The 17,491-nt window shown below is 40.7% G+C and overlaps 1 protein-coding gene across 6 annotated transcripts in view; it reads right to left on the bottom strand.

The window, feature by feature from the left end:
- The window catches only part of KCNIP4 (potassium voltage-gated channel interacting protein 4), a gene marked incomplete at both ends in the record, with an annotated part of 1,193,276 nt that overhangs the window by 84,785 nt on the left and 1,091,000 nt on the right, over positions 1–17,491 (bottom strand). For 4 of the 6 annotated variants that reach the window (XM_079704278.1, XM_079704277.1, XM_079704276.1 and 1 more), the window contains one exon: positions 15,458–15,582. In XM_079704278.1, coding sequence (XP_079560404.1) covers positions 15,458–15,582 — 125 coding nt within the window. The remainder of the gene's footprint in view (positions 1–15,457; positions 15,583–17,491) is intronic. The other 2 variants (XM_079704274.1, XM_079704273.1) reach the window with 1 other exon arrangement.

The raw sequence follows: 17,491 nt of genomic DNA on the forward strand, positions 1-17,491 counted from the left end.
CCACGTGCCGCGGAGCGGCTGGTCCCGTGAGCCATGGCAGCTGAGCCTGCGCGTCCGGAGCCTGTGCTCCGCAACGGGAGAGGCCACAACAGTGAGAGGCCCGCATACCACAAAAACAAAACATAACAAAAAAACCTATTCTGTCCCAGGAAAAGTACTGGGTACTGAATATAAGTGGGTGACCCAAACATCAGTGGCCCTGCCTTCATTAATATCCCATCTCATTGGGATTCAGAAAACAAATAAACAAGTTAATTTATTATTACCAATGATGATAAATGCTGAGAAAGGAACAAACTGGGTGCAGTGATAGAGTGTATCTGGGAGTAGTGATTTGACCTACACAGACATGTGATACGTAGACATGTGATCAGGGGAGGCAAGATTTAAGATGCTATTGAAAGCCATAGGAAGAACCATGCCTACTAAATAATAGGGAAAGTGTGTCCCAGAAACTAACATGTGAAAAGGCTGTAAGAGCAGAAAGAACCAGAAGTTCTCCACTGCAAGTTATTATTTTCCAAAGATGTTTAAAAGAAAAATGTAACATGTAGACAAGATTTTGGGAGAAGAGGAGAAGGCAGCCCAAAGGCAGGAAAAGTTGGCAGGCACAGTTTTGTGCTCCCAACTCTTACAGCCAAACAGAGGCCCTGCCTCCACATTTCCTCCTGCAGGGGTCAGAATTTGATTATTTCTCTGGAAAGAACTTGTTCCTAGGAAACTGAAAGGAGCCCAACATGGCTTCAACATAGAGAATGAGGGGTATTTGAAAGAGATGTAGCTGTAATTCAGTGAATACTGTGGCCACCATCATTCGTTTACTCCTGACTCCCTGGAGCTTCCCCAGTGCTTCTCTCTTACAGGGCTTGGGTGCTTGTGTCTTCATTCAGTTCTGTGAGCTGCCCTAGATCCTTCCAAAGACTTCTTTTTTCCCCTCCTGTTAAGCAGGTTAGGATTCTGTTGCTTACCATCCAAGAGTGCTAACTGATATAGACACTTCTCCATCCTTATCTTGCTTTCTTGCTTGCCCACTTAGCATCAGTCAACACATTTCTTACTTCTTGGAGGAGTATGGTCTCTAGGCTGATGTGATCCCACATTCTCCTGGCTTTACTACCATATCTCTGTTCTTCTTCAGTATTTTTTTTTTTTTTTTTTTTTTTTTTTGCTGTCTCTGCCTCATCTCCTTTACTGACCTTCTAAATGTCAGAGTTCCCCACACCTCAAGGCTGAATCCTCTCTTTTCTCTTTTCAGTCATTCCCAATGGTTAAAAGCATGGACTCTGCAGCTAGAATATGTTGGTTCAAATTCCAGACTTGTTCATTCCTAGCTGTGTGACCCTGGGAAAGTCACATAACCATTCTGTGCTTCAGTTTCTTTATTTAAAAAGTTTACTTTATAGGGCTGCTAAGAGAATGAAGGCAATTAATTACCTCTAAAGTACATTGGACAGAGCTTATTTCACCATATGTACTCAATACATATTAGTTTCACTATAATTTTTACTAATCATCCATTCTTGTGACCTTGTATGCTAGTGACTCTTAAATTTATACCTTCAGCCCAAAATTCCCCTCTTAGCTCTGTAATCATATATCCAACCACAGTAACTTATAAAACTTTATGAGGCTAAATCTGAACTTTTGACCCCTGACTCTTAACACCCCATTCCCACTCAGCATTTTTTCTCCCAGTTTTCTGTGTCTTAGCAAACGGCTTCCATATCTGTCCATTTGCTTAAGTCAGAAAGTTTGGAATCATCTGTACTGTTTCTCTTTCTCTACTGGTCACTTTCAACCCATCATCAAATTCTGTCATTTTTATTTCCAAAATACAGATCAAACTCGTTCACTCATCTACGTCTTAAATACCACAATTTTTGGTCCAAGTCACCATTATATTTTGGCTAGACTCCTGCAATATCTTCCTTACTGCTTTTCTCTTCTTCATCCTTCCTCCTTGACCAAACCCCTTATCTGCCAAAGCACAGGTCATGTTACTCCCCTACTTAAACTATCAATGGCTTCTTACCACACTCTGAACAATCTAGCCTACAAGGCTCTGTGTAACTTGTTCCATGCCCCGCTGATGGCCTCATCTTATAAATCCCTCTCTCCTTCAACCTCAGTCATGTTAATCTCCCCTTTCTTGTCTTAGGACGTTCAGACTTGCTGTTTCTTCAACTGGGGATCACTTTATTCTTGCTGGTTTCATGAGTGGTTCTCTCTTTAGGGATGACATAAAACACCTGGACTTAAGAAAGGCTTCCTGTATCAGTTAGAGCAGGGGTCCCCAACCCCGGGGTTGCAGACCAGTACCAGTCAGTGGCCTGTTAGGAACCGGGCCGCACAGCAGGAGGTGAGCAGTGGGTGAGCGAGCTAAGCTTCCTCTGCCACTCCCCATCACTCCCCATCGCTCTGCATCGCTCCCCATCTCTCCCCATCCCTCCCCATCACTCCCCATCCTTCCCTATCGCTCCCCATCCCTCCCCATCGCTCCCATTACCGCCTGAACCATCCCCTCCTCCCGCCCCCGGTCTGTGGAAAAATTGTCTTCCATGAAACCGGTCCCTGGTGCCAAAGATGTTGGGGACCACTGAGTTAGAGCCATTCAGAGAAACAGAACTGTGTTCACGTGAGAGAGAGAGAGGATTTTAAGGAATTAGTTCTTGGGATTGTGGGACTGGCAAGTCTGAAATCTGTAGGGCAGGTGGGTAGGCTGGAAACTCTCTGTTACAGTCATGAGGAAGAATTCCTTCTTCTCTGGGAAATCTCAGATTTTGTTCTTAAGGCCTTCAATCGATTGGGTGATGCTAACCAGATTATTGAGGGTCATCTCCTTTACTTACACCTACAAGGTTAATCACACCTACAAAAATAGCTTCACAACAACACCTAGACTGGTGTTTGACGAAACAACCAGGAACCAAGGCCTAACTCAGTCAACAAGTAAAAATTAACCATCACACCTTCTAGGTCCCCTGTGTCCACATGAATCTCACTCACAGAATTCTGTCCTTTTCCTTCATTAAATATACCACAGTTTACACTTAATTATTTTACCCTTTCTTATTAATTATACACTTTCTACACCAAACTCTAGTGTCTATGAGTTGAGGACAATTCTCTTTTATTCATAAATATACACCCAATATTATCAAAGTACTTGGCATATAGTGAGTATTCAGTAAAGGATTGGTGTTCCATATATGTTTGTGGAAAGTATTCACAACCAGGAGGAGCTTGAGATGTGAAGTTTTGACTGAATCTCCTAAAATTCTATGGGAGTTAGAATGTCATAAATTAAGCATAATTCATTAGAATGTTCATAGATAAGGAAATTACTGATTCTATCACATTTTCTTTTGACACATTTCTTTGTATTTCCCTGAAGGTAAATTATTCAACACAGATTTAAGAGGATTTATAGTCTAACACACTCAACTCAAATGTAGCATTGAAAAGACAAAGTTTTGGCAACTTATTTTATTTTAATGAGGATTTGAACACCTGCCAGGGTCACCGGAATAATTGTCAGTTAGGCTTATATTAATGAACACGTTGAAGTGGAATTGTAAAAAATGGAAAAGCATCTGACTTTATGGGGTAGGTTCACTGCCAGGAGCTTGCAGTGATGAATGTTGCCCCGGATTTATTGTTAGTTTTAGCCACAAAACATCTAAAGTTGCACAGCAGACTCTTTAGGGAGCATGTACTGAATCTGAAACATTATTTATTGGGCTCCCAGTGATGTATTTGTGTGAACCAGTTAGTGCTTCCAAAAAGAATATGAAGGAGTAATGTTGTTAAAGTTGATCCACACAGCATCTTACCACCACCCTGTGTTGGGTTCTGTGCTGTGAAGACTTGGTTCCACGTACAACAAATTGTATTCACAAATCCTTAGAGGAAGGAGCTTTTGAACTTGCTATGTATGCATTTCTGATATAATGCTAAGGGAAGTAGCAAGGCTTGAAGCATTCAGAAGACAGAGACATTATTATTAGTTTTAACAAATCTTGATCCCTCAAGGGATATGTGAGTTTGAGGTCAGTAGACACATTACTCCCAGACTAAAAAAATTTGCCTCAGGAGGATGAATTGAACTAACTTAAGAAATCTGTATGATTCTCTAGAAAAATTCAGTAGAAGGAAGTTTTATTGATTTTTGCAGAGTACTGGTTGTTCTGCTAATCCAGATTCTCCCTCTATCAACATACACTACTCTCCAGCTACAGACTACATTTCCTAGCTTCCGCTGGCAGTTTAGGTGACTAGTGAGCCCGTGGAATGTAAATGAAAGTGATATATATATATATATATATATATATATATATATAACCTTTGTGTTATCTCTAACTTGGGACAACCATGTGCCTCTGGTCTATGTCTCTTTCACTTCCCCTCAGGACATTAACATGAAAATGACCTAGTTTGCACAATGCAGAAGGGGCCAGTAGCCTAGCCAAGGGATGCAGGGCAATGTTCTAGAAGGAACCTGGATCCCTGAATGTCCTGATGGATCAGAACTGCCCCATCAGCCTGGACCAACCCACCTGTGACTTGAGAGAAAAATAAAATTTGAATTTACTTACAACATTGTTGTGGGTAAATGGATAAAAATTTAGAAGATTTTAGAAGTGCTTCTAGGGAATGTTTGCTTTCTATGAGGGTTGTTTTTATGTAAGTTGTTTTGTAAAATTACCTGCATCTCTAGGTAGCATTTTATGTTTAAAACATCACAACTTATGTTATCTCTATTGATTTTCACAAAATCTCAGTCAGGAAGTCATTAGGAGAAATACTAGGTCAGTTTCCCCAAGACTTCAAAAGACAGAGTAAAATCAAACAAAAACAAAGAGCACTATTTCCCAGTGTGTCCTTAGGGAAGGGTGTAGGCAAAGACATTTAAAAAAAAAAGCTTCTAGACAGTAACATGATTCAGAGAAGCAGCATGATGACAGTGGTGCTAATGATAATAATGTTAATGGGAGTAATAATCATAATAGCTACATTTGGAGTGTTATCATGAGACAGGTTCTGTTCTCTGTGCTTTACATCCATTATCTTTGCAAAACATCTGTGAGATGCTGATTCTCCAGTTTTGCAGATGACATAAGTGAAGCCCATAGTGGTCAAGTATCTTGCCCAGTGCTAACCAGAACTGGAATCTAGTCACATTGACATTTTACTCCAGAATATGTGCAGTTTTGTGTTGGGGTGAGTTACTATTTCAGGACTGAGACTGCTGTCCTTAGAAAGGTCTGCTTGCAAGATTGGGCAGGAGACTGGGAGGCCGTATGGTCACACAGGTGAGAGATGGCCTCTGTGTGTGAGGGGAAATGGCAGAGGGAAAGGAGGGAAAGGAAGGTGTAGATATGAGAGATACAAAGAATGGCAAATTGACCAAGCTTCTAGAATAGTTAGGTGCAGGAGGTTCTAAGGGGAGAATCCAGGAAGACATCTGAGTTTCTAGATGACTGGATAAGTGGAGGTAACATTTATTGAGAAAAGACAGGTTCAGGAGGTAAAGATGAGTTAAGTATCCTGCATATTTCACTTAATGAAAGTAAAAACAATTTTAAAAGTTAGGCATTATATGGATGATGCAGGATGACTTTGGTCAGTGATTAGGGTCTAGTACGTTAATCCCAAAATCAAATACTGAGTGGTACCATGAGCCAGATGTCTGGAATTGGGAGTGGAGAATATTGAGACAAATCATGCTCATGACTTGGTCTTCAGGAAGCTCATAGATCAAACAAAAATAAGGGTCTTCAGTGTACTTTTACTTCCTTTTTTTCTTCAGGTTTTCCTTTCTCTTTCTCTCTCTGTCTCTCCCTCTCTCTCTCTCTCTCTTTTTTTTTTTTTTTTTGGTAGAGAGAGAGGGGGAGTGGTAGGTCTTGGTGAGGGGAAGGGTTGGTAAAGCCCTTCAAGGGTAAATTCCTCTTTGGAACAAGGAAGGAGTAGAGGGCAGTGTTTAAGCTGCTGCCTTTCCTATGGGGATTCCCAAGCAAACAAAGAGGAGGCTAAGAGTTGGAGTGCAAACCAATAGATTGCAGTGTCCCAAAACAGGGAACTCCTGATCATCATAGGTATAATGGTTATTTGAAAGTAAAGTTAAATGCTCATGACTACTTGCTCATTGTCAACTAAAAATAATTTATCTGTAGGATATATGTCGAAAGAATCTGTACATGTATAATTGAATCACTTTGCTGTACACCTGAAACTAACACAACACTGTTAATCAACTATAATGTAAAATAAAAAGTTAACAAAACAAAATAACCAAAAAAAAGAGAGAAACTCTCCCTGCCCCAGCCACACACACATAAATACATGCCTATAAAAAGTATCTAGGAGAATAAAGAAGAATATTAAGAGTAGTTACCTCCAGCAAGTTGGAATGGGGAGTTGACTGTATATAGGACACTTACATATCTCAATTTACACCCCTAGTATGATTTCAAATGTTTTGCATAGCACTTAATTAGGTTAAGATAAAAAAGAAACAAATAAAACAAGAAGCATCCAATTGCCACAGAATATATGTAATGTAAACTCATGCTTAAGGCTGTATACTTCAAGATGACATCATGATCTTCCTTATGAATTTTAGTTACTTTTGTACTAAGAAGAATGAAAGGAAAAAAATGAAGGGCTCTAATGTCTATTTTTCACACTCTAAATGAAAGGGATTATGTAAAACATTTCTCATCCTCTTCTCATCTACATCAGTATTAAAATCCTGAGTCTTCAAATGAAAATTTGATATCTTGAGAAGCTAAACTACTTGCTCAAGGTAAGAAATGGCAGTTGAAAGGTTCAAGCCCAGGAGAGCATGTGCACCATGCCAGCCCCTGGGATTCAGAAGGGCTGCCATGTTTATCTCCTTAGACCTGTAGACAACCTTCTCCTCAGAAAGCCCTGCTTCTTGGAAGTCTGACAGAAAACTCTGCTAGGGCATAGGAACACTTTAACTCCGTTTTTCTACCTAGATTCTAGAGTACATGAGTAATACTTTGCACTTTAAGGGAGACTTTTTTTTTTTTTTTTTTTTTTTTTTTTTGCGGTACGTGGACCTCTCACTGTTGTGGCCTCTCTCATTGCGGAGCACGGGCTTCGGACGCGCAGGTTCAGTGGCCATGACTCACGGGCCCAGCTGCTCCACGGCATGTGGGATCTTCCCAGACCGGGGCACGAACCTGTGTCCTCTGCATCGGCAGGCGGACTATCAACCACTGCGCCACCAGGGAAGCCCTTAAGGGAGACTTTTATCTGACTCTTTCAAGAGCAGAATAAAACCATTTATCATCCACCTCCCTTCATGAGTGGAAAGGAAGATCTTAATCCCTAATTTGCTGACAGGGAAACAGAAGCTGCCAGGGATGAAGTGATTTACTGAAGGTCATACAGTCAGTCTACAAAAGCCTCAAGAATAACTCCGAGGGTGTAGCTTCAAGATGGTGGAGGACTAAGATGAGGATATCATCTTCCTCCCTACAAATACATCAAAAATACATCTACATGTGGAAAAACTCCTACAGAACACCTACTGAACACTGGCAGAAGACCTCAGACTTCCCAAAAGGCAAGAAACTCCCCACGTACCTGGGTAGAGCAAAAGAAAAAAGAAAAAACAGAGACAAAAGAATAGGAACGGGACCTGCACCAGTGGGAGGGAGCTGTGGAGGAGGAAATGTTTCCACACACTAGGAAGCCCCTTCGCTGGTGGAGACTGCGGGTGGCGGAGGGGGGAAGCTTTGGAGCTGAGGAGGAGAGTGAAACAACAGGGGTGTGGAGGGCAAAGCGGAGAGACTCCCGCACAGAAGATCAGTGCAAACCAGCACTCACCAGCCCGAGAGGCTTGTCTGCTCACCCGCCGGGGTGGGCGGGGGCTGGGAGCTGGGAGCTGAGGCTCGGGCTTCGGAGGTCAGATCCCAGGGAGAGGACTGGGGTTGGCTGCGTGAACACAGCCTGAAGGGGGCTAGTGCACCACAGCTAGCAAGGAGGGAGTCCAGGAGAAAGTCTGGAACTGCCTAAGAGGCAAGAGACCATTGTTTTGGGGTGCAAGAGGAGAGGGGATTCAGAGCACCGCCTAAATGAGCTCCAGAGATAGGGGCGAGCTGTGGATATCAGCATGGAGAGCAGAGACGGTCATGAGACGCTAAGGCTGCTGCTGCGGCCATCATGAAGCCTGTGTGCAAGTACAGGTCACTATCCACACCTCCCCTCCCAGGAGCCTGTGCCGCCCGCCACTGCCAGAGTCCCGTGATCCAGGGACAACTTCCCCGGGAGAACACATGGCATGCCTCAGGCTGTAGGAATGTCATGTTGGCCTCTGCTGCCACAGGCTCGCCTGGCATACCGTGCCCCTCCATCCCCTCCCCCACCCCACCTGAGTGAGCCAGAGCCCCCTAATCAGCTCCTATTTAACCCATTCTGTCTGGGTGGGGAACAGATGCCCTCAGGCAACCTAAAAGCAGAGGCATGGCCAAATCCAAAGCTGAACCCCAGGAGCTGTGCGAACAAAGAAGAGAAAGGGAAATCTCTCCCAGCAGCCTGAGGAGCAGCAGATTCAATCTCCACAATCAATTTGATGTACCCTGTACCTCTGGAATACCTGAATAGACAAGGAATCATCCCAAACTGAGGAGGTGGATTTAGGGATCAACTGAAGACATCGGGTTTGCTTTCTGCATCTAATTTGTTTCTGGTTTTATGTTTATCTTAGTTTAGTATTTAGAGCTAATTATCATTGGTAGATTTGTTTATTGATTTTTCTCTTCCTTTCTTTTTATAAATATATACATACATTTTTCCTTTTCCTCCTTTTGTGTGTGTGTATGTGTATGCTTCTTTGTATGATTTTGTCTGTATAGCTTTGCTTTTACCATTTCTCCTAGGATTTTGTCTGTCCATTTTTTTTTGTAGTTTTTACCACTTGTTATCATAACTGGATTTGTTTTTTGGTTTGGTTGCTCTGTCTTTCTGTTTTTTTAAATTACTTTTGCATTTTTAATAATATTTTTTCATTTTTTATTTTAATAACTTTTTCTTTTCTCTTCTTTTCTTTTCTTTTCTTTCTTTTTTGTCCCTTTTCTTCTGAGCTGGGTGGCTGACAGAGTCTTGGTGCTCCAGCTGGGTGTCAGGCCTGAGCCTCTGAGGTGAGAGAGCTGAGTTCAGGATATTGATCCACCAGGGACATCCAGGCTCCACATAATATCAAACAATAAAAGCTCTCTCAGAGATCTCCATATCAATGCTAAGACCCATCTCCACTCAATGACCAGCAAGCTACAGTGCTGGACATCCTATGCCAAACAACTAGCAAGACAGGAACACAACCCCACCCAATAGCAGAGAGGCTGCCTAAAATCATAAGTTCAGAGATACCCCCAAAATACACCACCGGATGCGTTCCTGCCCACCAGAAAGAGAAGATCCAGCCACATCCACCAGAACACAGGCACCAGTCCCCTACACCAGGAAGCCTACACAATCCAATGAACCAACCTTACCCACTGGGGGGAGACATGAAAAACAATGAGAACTACAAACCTGCAGGCTGCAAAAAGGAGACCCCAAACACAGTAAGTTAAGCAAAATGAGAAGACAGAGAAATATGCAACAGATGAAGGAGCAAGTTAAAAACCCACCAGACCAAACAAATGAAGAGGAAATAGGCAGTCTGCCTGAAAAAGAATTCAGACTAATGATAGTAAAGATGATCCAAAATCTTGGAAAGAGAATGGAGAAAATACAAGAAACATTTAACAAGGACCTAGAAGAACTAAAGAGCAAACAAACAATGAAGAACTGCACAATAAATAAAATTAAAAATTCTCTAGAAGGAATCAATGGCAGACTAACTGAGGCAGAAGAATGAATAAGTGAACTGGAAGATAAAATAGTGGAAATAACTACTTCAGAGCAGAATAAAGAAAAAAGAATGAAAAGAATTGAGGACAGTCTCAGAGTCCTCTGGGACAACATTAAATGCACGAACATTTGAATTATAGGGGTCCTAGAAGAAGAAGAGAAAAAAAAGGGACTGAGAAAATATTTGAACACATTATACTTGAAAATTTCCCTAATATGGGAAAGGAAATACTCAATCAAGTCCAGGAAGCACGGAGAGTCCCATATAGGAAAAATCCAAGGAGAAACACGCCAAGACACATATTAATCAAACTATCAAAAATCAAGTACAAAGAAAAACAACAAATAACATACAAGGGAATCCCCATAAAGTTAACAGCTGGTCTTTCAGCAGAAACTCTCCAAGCCAGAAGGGAGTGGCAGGACATATTTAAAGTGATGAAAGAGAAAAACCTACAACCAAGATTACTCTACCCAGCAAGGAACTCATTCAGATTTCATGGAGAAATTAAAACCTTTACAGACAAGCAAAATGTAAGAAAATTCAGCACCACAAAACCAGCTTTGCAACAAATCCTAAAGGAACTTCTCTAGGCAGGAAACACAAGAGAAGGAAAAGACCTACAATAACAAACCCAAAACAATTAAGAAAATGGGAAGAGGAACATACATATCAATAACTACCTTAAATGTAAATGGATTAAATGCTCCAACCAAAAGACATAGACTGGCTGAATGGATATAAAAACAAGACCCACATATATGCTGTCTACAAGAGATCCATTTCAAACCTAGGGACACATACAGACTGAAACTGAGGGGGTGGAAAAAGATATTCCATACAAATGGAAATCAAAAGAAAGCTGGAGTAGCAATTCTCATATCAGACAAAATAGACTTTAAAAGAAAGACTATTACAAGAGACATAGAAGGACACCTCATAATGATCAAGGGATCAATCCAAGGAGAAGATATAACAATTGTAAATATTTAGGCACCCAACATAGGAGCACCTCAATACTTAAGGCAAATGCTAACAGCCATTAACGGGGAAATCAACAGTAATACAGTCATGGTAGGGGACGTGAACACCCTACTTTCACCAAGGGACAGATCATCCAAAATGAAAATAAATAAGGAAACACAAGCTTTAAATATTACAATAAACAAGATGAACTTAATCAATATTTATAGGACATTCCATCCACAAAGAACAGAATACATTTTCTTCTCAAGTGCTCATGGAACATTCTCCAGCAACGATCATATCTTGGGTCACAAATCAAGCCTTGGTAAATTTAGAACACTCCCTAACACCATACACAAAAATAAACTCAAAATGGATTTAAAGACCTAAATGTAAGACTGGACACTATAAAACTCTTAGAGCAAAACATAGGAAGAACACTATTTGACATAAACCACAGCAAGATCTTTTTTGACCCACCTCTTATAGCAATGGAAATAAAAACAAAAATAAACAAATGGGACCTAATGAAACTTAAAAGCTTTTGCACAGCAAAGGGAACTATAAACAAGATGAAAAGACAACCCTCAGAATGGGAGCAAATATTTCCAAATGAATCAATGGGCAAAGGATTCATTTCCAAAATATATAAACAGCTCATGCAGCTCAATATTAAAAAAACAAACAAACCAATCCAAAAATGGGCAGAAGACCTAAATAGACATTTCTCCAAAGAAGACATACAGATGGCCAAAAAGCACATGAAAAGCTGCTCAACATCACTAATTGTTAGAGAAATGCAAATCAAAACTACAATGAGGTATCACCTCACACCGGTCAGAATGGCCATCATCAGAAAATCTACAAACAACAAATGCTGGAGAGGGTGTGGAGAAAAGGGAACCCTTTTGCACTGTTGGTGGGAATGTAAATTGATACAGCCACTATGGAGAGCAGTATGGAGGTTCCTTAAAAACTACAAATAGAATTACCATATGACCCAGCAATCTCACTACTGGGCATATACCCAGAGGAAACCATAATTCAAAAAAAGACATGCACCCCAATGTTCATTGCAGCACTATTTACAATAGCCAGATCATGGAACCAACCTAAATGTCCATGGACAGACAAATGGATAAAAAAGAAGTGGTACATATATACAATGGAATATTACTCAGCCATAAAAAGGAATGAAATTGGGTCATTTGTAGAGATGTGGATGGATCTAGAGACTGTCATACAGAGCAAAGTGAGTCAGAAGGAGAAAAACAAATAGCATATATTAATGCATATATATGGAATCTAGAAAAATGGTACAGATGAACAAGTTTGCAAGGCAGAAATAGAGACACAGATGTAGAGAACAAATGTATGGACACCAAGGGGGAAAGCTGGGGGTTGGTGGTGGTGGTGGTGGGATGAATTGGGAGATTGGGATTGACATGTATACACTAATATGTATAAAATGGATGACTAATAAGAACCTGTTGTGTAAAAAAATAAATAAATAAAATAAAATTTTTTTAAATGGTGAGTTTTAAAAGGTTTCATTAAAAATGAATATCTCAATTGTTTTCATGGAAATGATTTTTTGATCTTAAGGACTTGAGATAATTGTTGTTCAGGAAACCAAGGGTAGTTGATTTGCTTTCTCTGATGCTAAGATCCTTCAGATTGCTGCCATCCTGTAAAATAAGAGAGCTGCTGCCCTGCTTTAGGGCCTCTCTTGCTATATTTTGGGGCATATTTATTAGAGTTGTACACTGACTATAGGAAAAGAAATAAAAATTAAAGGGCCACTCATTTTCTTTATCAGAGATATTGATTAATATGTTCTGAGCAAACTATGAAGTCCTTTCATTTAAAGAATCATATAAAGTATGCTTTGGGTACATTCAGGTCTGATGGAAATTTATCTCATGGGGTGGGGTAGGGGGACAGAAAGACAATGAAGAGAGATGAGACAAATTAAAGATAGGAAGGAAGGGGAAGAGGCAAAAAAAAAAGGAGACAAGAATTGATGCAGAGAAGAGACAAAGGAAGTAAATGAGGAGGGAGAGAATGGAGGAATGAAGAAACAGAGAAGGGATCAGGAGGATAGGAAAGGGGGAGAGAAAAGAGGTCGGGAAAAGAGAGGGAAGTGGGACACATGCACCCCAATGTTCATTGTAGCACTATTTACAATAGCCAGGTCATGGAAGCAACCTAAATGTCCACTGACAGATGAATGGATAAAGAAGATGTGGTACATATATACAATAGAATATTACTCAGCCATAAAAAGGAAGGAAATTGGGTCATTTGTTGAGACATGGATGGATCTAGAGACTGTCATACAGAGTGAAGTAAGTCAGAAAGAGAAAAACAAATATCGTATATTAACGCATATATGTGGAATCTAGAAAAATGGTACAGATGAACCGGTTTGCAGGGCAGAAACTGAGACACAGATGTAGAGAACAGACGTATGGACACCAAGGGGGGAAAGTGGCAGGGGGTGGGGATGGTGGTGTGATGAATTGGGTGATTGGGATTGACATGTATACACTGATATGTATAAAATTGATGACTAATAATAACCTGCTGTATAAAAAAAAAGAGAGGGAAGTGGAGCAAAGGAAGAAAAGAGGACAAGCAGGCAAAGAAAAAAATCAAACAAAGCAATGAATGAAGACTTCAGAGCCTGGGCAATTTTTCATGAAGTGCCACTTGTAGAAGAGAGGCTGTGGAGATGCGGCTTTCGAAGGTTAATTATGGCAGCAATCATGATTCCAATTTGCAACAAATGGCAAGAAAGGCAGCCAGACCCCAAACTGGGAGACCTACAGTGAAGGCAGTGGAGTGATAAGGTAGCAGCAGTGCAAGGATGCTGAGAGGTTGGTTAAGTTCTTTATTAGGCAACCATTTTGTATCTGATGCATAATCCATTGTTATAAGGAAAAAATTTATCACAAGATCTCTGAATTAGAGCAAAGGAGTTTGGATGTTCACAGGAATGCATTTGAAATTCTATTCTACGATGAGCCTTCTCTTAGCATTTACTTTCAGCCAAGACTTGGTCTTTTTCACCTCTTCCCTTCCCTATCCTCACTGTTCAGTGGTTTGCTGCTGTCAGGGGTCAGTGCTGTTTCATGTAAGTGCTTCCTCTCTCTGTTGCAGCCTAGGCATGACTAAGAATTCTTGAGCCTAATTTTCAAAGACCCTTTCTCTTTAGGTCTGTTTATTTGTATGTGTCATCTTGATAGATGACACATCTTGATGTGTAATATGAGTCCTACCTGTGTGGGGTAAGCACCCATCTCCATTATATCGCCTTCCTCCCCACCCAGTCCACCCCTACAAATGCCTGGGCATCAGAAGAGGACCAGGTTTCAGAGGGTCAATGGAAGGAAACATTTAGGTAGCCCAGGCAGGGAGAGCAGTGAAGAGCAGAAATGGGGTAGAGAGAGACCCCATGGAGTCAGAGAGGTGGTGGAAGTTTGTGTGTAATATGCATGTTGGGACCTTATAAAAATATTCTGAAAAGGCAGCTAGCATTACAAATTCTGTACGTAAATTTTTGTGTGGATACCATAGAAGAGGCAGAGTTTTTCATCTTCATGAGGTTGGACAGAGATAACATTGAGGTGGACAGATTTCAAGAGGATGGAATTAGCAGAAATCTCTGGACTCTATAGATTCCTACAGACCATGGAATGGAGGCTGTTAGGGGCTGGATTTGAGGAGGAATTCAAGCAATTCACTAGGATCTCAAGGGACACCTGTAGCATATATAACTATGGTTTACATATGTGTAAGAACATAACACATCTTGGGCTGTGTATGCCACTTAATGTATGACCATTTAATACTTTTAAGGATGAATTACTTTCAAATAAATTCACAAGGGCGAGTGTTCTCTGCCTATTCAGACCATTAGCTCCTTGAGGACAGAAGCATATCTCCTCTGGCTTTCGAATACCCTGCAGTATCTAGCTTAATCCTGAGCATATACCAAGGCATCACTAAGAGTGTGTGCCTGACAGATTGCCCAGCCCACTCCTTGTTTCTCACCCTCACCCTCACCCTCTGGTGTGCAAGGACTGTCACTCTTCTTGATGATGATTCACTCAGGAAGGAGCATGAGAGGTGCACCTGGATCACAGAGAACTGAAAGGACGGACTACCTACAGATACCTGTTGTTCAGAGTCATGGGTAACATGCTCTTTTAGAAATTATCAAACTTATCATGACTTTTCTGCAATGCTAGGAGTGGAGTTCCTTGATAGGCTCCAATCTATAGTCAATTAGTCCTATAGACAATTAGAGCTTATTGAAATGATGTCGATATAACCGAAAAGGAAAAAAAAAATCCCAACTAGAAATTGAATAAAGTAAACCTTTCTTCTGTACTCATCCTTGTTTGATTGTACAAGCAATGGTGTACCAAAGTGAACAAAAGCCCAAATGGATATCAACAATTTTCATATCTAGGAAAGATCTATAAGAAGTGTACATAGGATGAGGCTCTCACAGAACTGCACATTTTCCCTTTTTCCCTCTCGTTTCTCACTGCTCCTCTGAGAACTGTGTGAAGGTAAAGTCAAAAAGAAAGTTCTTACATTCTTAAATCCTCTGTAAAGAATCTGGAGCTCCTTCTTGGTAAATTTGCTCTGGGCTTCCAGAAGCTCGAGAGCCTCAGGCCGATGCCTGACGGTGGCCATCTCCAGTTCATCTTCCACGCTGTCTGTGGAGGAAAACCAAAGTCTTAAGAACGGTCACTGCTCACCAATATGTATACACAGCAACATAGGAAAATGGAATGAAATGCTTACTGCATGTCTGATTTTTCCAGAGGAAGGATTCTCACACTGCTAACAACAGTCTTTACAGTTCCCAGAGGATACAGTATTAAGCTAATTCTACAAAATATTTTTTCAAACTTTCTAGTCATCAGACACCACACTATGAACATTTTTACAGTACAGTTTGAAAAGTGTAAAAATCATGGAAAATCTTAACACTTCAAATGTGTGTATATATCAAGCACTAGTTATAAAAATGGAATTTTAGTTTGATAGCAGTCTGTACTACCCTTGTATCATGCAACTGTGAGATAGGACTCTGTTAAATACACTCTGAAGATTCCATTAAAGTCAAATATTTTGCCTGGGGCTACAAATAAAACAGAGAGATCAGGTGCTGAAATGAGTAAAGTACTCAGCTGCCAGTTTGACTGGCATAAACCCAGTCTTCATAGGTGCACACTGGATGGACTGGAGCCCAGGGAACTTCTGGCTACACCCTACTTTGCAGCCAAGGGAATCCATAGCTACAGATAAATGCTGAAATATTATACTTTGCTTTGTGAATTATATTTACACTATAATTTCTCAAAGATGCTCTACACAAAAAAAAGAATTTTGTGTCCATGTAAGTTTGGTAAATTCTGTAAAGTTTAATGTAGTTTGGGAGCAAAACACTGTAATATAAATGTTTTGAGAGAATTTGCAACAAAGAATTCTGTTTAACTTTGTTTAACTCATTGACCCCAAAATGTATTTGTCCACTGAACTCTTTTTCCCCACAAGTAACCTCTGCTAACATCTTCATCTGTGCCCTAGGGTCCTGTAGAATGCAAGTCGGGAGGTATTGGGATATATTAGGATATGGGTGCCCAGGTCTCAAAGTATAGCATCCTTAAGTAATTTGAGCTGCTTTACAGTGGGGCCCAATGGAGACCTAAGAGATTCTTCCTGCCATGGTCCAGTCCACACTTCAGCTAAGGAACTCCTCACATCCAGGGCCAGTACTGAAGCCATGGCTTCTCCCCATTATATCCCTTACTCTTAGCTACAGATTCCCAACTCAAACAGCTGAGGCTCAGGAGAATACCTTCTCATCAACTGGTCTCAGGGTCACACACTCTTGATTCCATGGCTCATGTGTTAGTTGGAAATTTAGACATTTTTGACTACAAAAGTCACATAATTTTTGATAATTAATGATGCTGCCTCTCATTAACATCTGTGCCTACTTACTGCCCTGACACTTTCAGGGCAGTGAGGGGCCAGAACTCTCACTTATCAGGGAAAAGAAAGTCAGTGGAACCTTAATCTTGGTGTGTCTTAATTACTGCCCTCGAGCAGTTTACAAAAGACCACTAATGGCAATGAAATAAATACTTGGAAAGGTTGTGTTTGTCAAAGTGAGGAAGAGGAGATAAAAGCAAATATTTGTTTTGTACTTTTCATATTATAATAGTTTATTTTGGAACAATGATATGAAAAAGCTGCAGAATAGTGATGGGGGATAAGAATAATAAAAGGCTATGAAAAGATGGGCAGGCCATGAATAAAGTCTGAGCTGACAAGGATAAAATTGATGAGGAACTAAGAGCAGTGTGTACCTAAAGAATTTGCACAGGGCTAAAAGTAGCCGAGAAAAGGCAGCTAGGCATTAACAAACTGACCTCAGGCTGGGTTTCATGGGGAAAATTTAAAAAGCTAAAATGGGGTTTTTTCAATTTTCTTTTTTGTTCTTTGGATTGGATGGGTTGATTCTACTCTGGGTCCTGAGCTTGAGAGGATGTAGGAAGATGGTCCTCCATAAGATTTCTGTTGATCCAGTGCATTGGACTGTGTTGAAGTTATTGC

The sequence above is a fragment of the Hyperoodon ampullatus genome, assembly GCF_949752795.1.
Source record: "Hyperoodon ampullatus genome assembly, chromosome: 1".
Taxonomy (NCBI): Eukaryota; Metazoa; Chordata; class Mammalia; order Artiodactyla; family Ziphiidae; genus Hyperoodon; species Hyperoodon ampullatus.